The 5,161-nt window shown below is 41.7% G+C and overlaps 1 protein-coding gene across 1 annotated transcript; it reads left to right on the forward strand.

The window, feature by feature from the left end:
* Positions 1-4,000: 4,000 nt before the first annotated feature.
* On the forward strand, positions 4,001-4,891 carry LOC148140433 (putative G protein-coupled receptor 139). Its single transcript, XM_087978942.1, has one exon. The coding sequence runs from the start codon at positions 4,001-4,003 to the stop codon at positions 4,889-4,891; it is 891 nt and encodes a 296-aa protein (XP_087835068.1).
* Positions 4,892-5,161: the final 270 nt, after the last annotated feature.

Below are 5,161 nucleotides of genomic sequence, written 5' to 3' on the forward strand. Positions count from 1 at the left end.
CAAGTTCAACCAGCACAGCGTTTTCCAAAATAATGGACTGCTGGTGGAAACCCCTTAGAGCTGATCAAGAGAATAGAAATGGTGTGGTTCAGCCCGAGTCACCTTTCTCTGACCTTACAGTGGCATACCTTTTCAAGTGTAGACTGGTAATTATCACCAATTCCTGGAGAGTAGAGGACCTTGTCGCACTCACAATATTTCTCTTTGTGTCCTCTTCCTCCCCGTCTTCCCTGAAGCCACCAGGTTACTCCGATCGACGTTATTGGATCACTCCAGCCGTGCCATCCAATATCCAATGGTTTTGTTCTATCATTTCAGGTGTTCTTCATTTCAAAAATAAAGACAATCAGCTCCTTTTGAAATAAAGAATCAAAGCCTTCATTCTTGTGAATATCTTCATGAAGGGTTGAGGTAGAATAACAAATCCGTATCAATTATGGTTTTAATACCCATTTCCTTTCCAGATGCGCTGATTTCTGAGCATTCCTTAGACATTTCAACACTACGATCGATATCCCACTGAAAGTTCAAAAATGAGAGGTTCTGTTCCTAGCATCATTTCAATGGATATATGTTAATTTCTTCACATCATTTTAAGATCAGGAGCTTTATGACTTTTGCATTCTCCCATTTGCTCCAGAAAGGTCCTTCCAACCCAAGGTATTCTATCCCTCCAATCTCCTTCTGAATTCCCTCATGACCAAGTCCAAATATCAGACATCATTGGCTTCCACCAAAACTCCAGCATCTTGGGTCTTTGAGACTTGACTTGACACTTGACAAAATCGACATATGGCGGATGTTTCCTCACATGGAGAAATCTGGGTGGAGAGGTAACTGCTTTCTGATTTGTAGTAGAAAATTTAAAACAGACATCAGGAGAAATTTCTTCCTGCAACGGTCATGATTCTATGGAATGTGTGATGGATGCTGGAACATTGAGTGAATTTAAGAATGATGTTGGCAGATTGTTATTTAGTAATAGATGAAATGATTATGGTTTTCTTAGTCCCTAAGGCGAAATGCAAAATCCGGTGATATGTTGACGTGAATATATTTTATCAGTAGTTATCTGAACTGCAGAACTGCAGTGGCTCCTTCCAGAAATGTATTGAACACAGGAAAAAAAAAACATTGAATGAACACAGGAATGTTTAAAGCATTATTTTTCTTCTGGTGAGATATTGTGGGGAACGAAATGAATTTTTGGGACTTTAAAACTGGAGCTGTCTTGCATGATAATAATTTATTTGCCTGAGAGAACAATATTCCAATAGAAACTTCGTTTTAAATCGATTTTGTTGCTAACAATGTGAGTTTAGATCTCCTAGTCTAAACAGACTTAAGAAAAATGAGTGTTATATGTCAACCATTGTAATGTATTACTGTATATTGTATATGCTATCACTGCTGTCGGTGAATACCATAGAAATCACGTTTAAAACAATCTTTCTGTTCGAAAATGAAAATGGCTGTGAAAAAAATTTTCTTTTCATTTTTCACAGAATGCAATAACTAAAAAGAGAAAGACTATGGTGAGACTAGAAATGTGTAACTGAGGGCTCACGTCGCACATTTGTAGGATCACTCTGGATGGGTTAGAAGGCCTGGATTCAACTCTGACTTTGTCCAGAGCCGTGACGTAGCACAGGTTGATTTAAAAGTCTAAATCTTGGTGATTTGCATCCTCCTCTTGAACTAACCAACACTCCGTGCCTGGTAAAAGTTGAGCTGAAGCATTCAGGTCTTGAATGACCTCCTGAGAATTAAGAGCTGTGGAGCCTGAGAGAACTGGTCCTGGTCCTCGGGTGATAATACAGCTCACTGTAAATGCTGCTCAGTTAAGCGAGATGTTAATTTGTTCGTTAGAAATAGCATATTTAATGAGATCTGTTTACTGTTTCACTGGAGGATTGGCTTGTGTATAAATTGAGTGTGTTTCAGTGCATTCACTCATTTGGACTTTGCTTACACCTGAAAATGCGAGTGCAGGCGCTTCTAATAGAAATTCTCTTTCCTGTTCTTGCAATTTTTGGAATTCCAGGTAAGCGATTAGAAGCCGCTGTGACATTTTGCTTACCTCTTCTGTTTTAAATTAAATCTTTGCAATTTCATATATACTCCGAATTGAACACTTGCTTCCTGCTGAGTTTTCCTTTCTTTTAATTACCATTGATTTCGGTTTGAGTCCAGTTTGTCCTGTCCGAGCTGATTGAATTGGAAACAACTATGTTTGAAGTAACGAAATTAAACGGTAGAGGAGTTAAACGTTTATTTTCCATCAGTCTTGACGTTGGATGAAACTTTGAAGATCCCAAAATTACAAGGAATGAGGTCGAGGGAGTAAGTCAGAAGACCATCATTAAAAGAGGAGTATTTCACGAATTGATATGGTTTATGGCAAATAACGTTCCTGCCTCTCATGATTTGCAACCTTGCATTCTGAAATAGGTAGGTGCAGAAATAATGTCTGCGTTATTATTGTGGAGAAGTTGCACAGGCATGAAAAAACTGTCAATGCATCACTCCTATTCAAAAGGAAGGACAGCAAAATGCGGGTAGCTAGATCAGTTGAAAAAGCATTGGAATCTGGGAATCACGATGGGATAGCAGAACATTTAGAAAATCTTAATGTCATCAAGTGGAATTTTGCAGACGATAGCAAACTGTATGGAAAGGCACATTTTGAGAGGGATACAAACGTTTTTTTTTCAGACAGATACTGATAGATAAAGTAAATGGGCAAAATCCTGCAAATGGTGTATAATGTGGGAAGATGTCAAGTTGTTCATTTGAGAAGGGTGAAAAAGCAATTTGTGGAAGCAGGTACACATAGGAAGATGGGGCCTTCGGACATACAAAAAACAGAAAATTAGCAAACAGGAACACGTTGTGATAAGGAAGGCGTGTGGAATTCTGGCCTCATATTTCAAGAGGGTTGGAGTACAACAGTAGGGACATCTTATTGCAAGTTCCATGCAGCTCTGAGAATAGATTTGGAACACTGTGAGCAATTTCGTCCAGTAACAAAGGAAATACATTTTCATCTGGCACAATTCATACGAGGACAATTAGGATGATCAGAGGGATGGAACGACTGTCTTATGGTCGTAAATTCAACAGTTTTGGTGTCTACTGTCTGGAGTTTAGAAGAATGAACAGTGATCCAATTGAGACATATCAGATTCTTAAGGATCTTGACAGGGTAAATGCTAAGACAATGTTCCCCTCATGGGAGAGTGCTTTGGCTGTTTCTGCTTAAGCAGAAAATGGGATCATTAACAATTGGAACAGAAATTCTCGATCTCATCCTTGTAATCATTAAAATTAGTCATCAATGGCTGACAGTTATTCTGCCTGGAAACCAGAGCCTTCCACTCCTTTGTGTATCCAAATCTGTCTAGCTCAATCTTATACGCCAACATCCCATTACCTTCAAGGGAACAGAATTGCACTCTCCAACCACTCTCTCGGAGAATAATACATTTCTTACCTTTGTTTGAAAAAGGAAACAATTTATTCTGATACCTTGTCCCCTCGGCTTAATCACTGTAGTCGAAAGTAAATATCTCTTTTTGTGTTCCATTTTGTCTCGTCCCCGCAAGATCTTATATGTTTCAATGAAATCACCTTATATTCTTCCAGACTCGAATGTAGATGGGCATAACCTCACTTCAGCCAACAAGACCTTAATCGCAGTAATGTGGCAAGTGGTCCTTCTCTGAGTGACTTCTAAAATAATGCTATTTGTTTTCTTGAAATCAGGAGAGCAAACGGTGCAAAGTGATGAGCAATAGAATATACCAGTCCTGAAATTACCCTTTGATTATTTCCATGACACAGACAATGTATTGCTAATGAGATTTCACTGTTTTCCATTGAAGTTCAAGTCTAGCATTGCCAGCAGCACATCAGTCTTGTCTAACCCAAGACCTCATCGCTGCACATCTCTGGGTGTTTGGATACATCTCACGATTTGATTTTCCTTACAGCGAACCTGATGACAGTGCTGATTCTTTCCCAAGGGAAGTGCGGCCTTTCCAAAGGAATCACTCACTACATGATTGCCATGGCAACAGGAGATATGATGGTCCTTGTCTTCAACGTGATTGTGAGCCAGATCTTCAAGTATCATTTGCCGGATTCACTGCTGAACTACACCTCCGCCTGCCGACTCAGTGCCTTCCTGCAAGGGTTCAGCATCCAACTCTCCATCTGGTTTACCATCGCCTTCACCTTTGACCGCTTTGTAGCAATTTGCTGCAACAAATTGAAGGGGATGTATTGCACTGAAAGAATGGCTAACGTGGTTAGATTCATCGTGAGTTCTCTTAACGTCATGGTCAACATTCCCTTGCCTTTTCGCTATGAGCCCACCCATGTTCTGAACAATGTACAGTGGGGCTGCCGCACCGTCACCACTTACCTCACTTCACCGGCCTGGGCAGCTCACCGGTGGCTCTCCAACATCTCAAACATGTTTCTTCCTATTCCCCTGCTCCTGCTGTTGAACACTCTCACCGCTGGCCATATCCTTGCAGCCAGCAGAGTTCGCCGGGCTCTGAAGGACAGCAGCTATGGTGCTGGGGAAATGGGCAGAGACCCCGAGCTGAAGAGCAGGAGGACCTCCATCATTCTGCTCTTCACCATCTCTGGCTGCTTCATGGTGCTGTCAGGCCCCATCACTGTCATCCATATCTGTGTCAGCTTTACCCACATTACGTCTCTCCAAGTTTCAAACTCACTCTATGTGGCAATCAGGGCAGCGTTCCTGCTGATGTGCACCAGCTCCTGCACAAATACTTGTATTTATGCACTGACCCAGAGGAGATTCAGAGAGGAGGTGAAGAACTTGCCGAAATCTCCTTATGCTCTATTCAGAAAGTTATGAAAATAATTTGTATTGATGGGAGGAGTTGGTGGTTTAATGGGCTGCACGGTGGCACAGTGGTTAGCACTGCTGCCTCACAGCACCAGAGACCCGGGTTCAGTTCCCGCCTCAGGCGACTGACTGTGTGGAGTTTGCACGTTCTCCCCGTGTCTGCGTGGGTTTCGTCCGGGTGCACCGGTTTCCTCCCACAGTCCAAAATGTGCAGGCTAGGTGAATTGGCCAAGTTAAATTGCCCGTAGTGTTAGATGAAGGGGTAAATGTCGGGGAATG

The sequence above is a fragment of the Chiloscyllium plagiosum genome, unplaced genomic scaffold (genome assembly GCF_037043375.1).
Source record: "Chiloscyllium plagiosum isolate Xiang-an unplaced genomic scaffold, Cpla_swu_hap1 HiC_scaffold_35, whole genome shotgun sequence".
NCBI classification, from domain to species: domain Eukaryota; kingdom Metazoa; phylum Chordata; class Chondrichthyes; order Orectolobiformes; family Hemiscylliidae; genus Chiloscyllium; species Chiloscyllium plagiosum.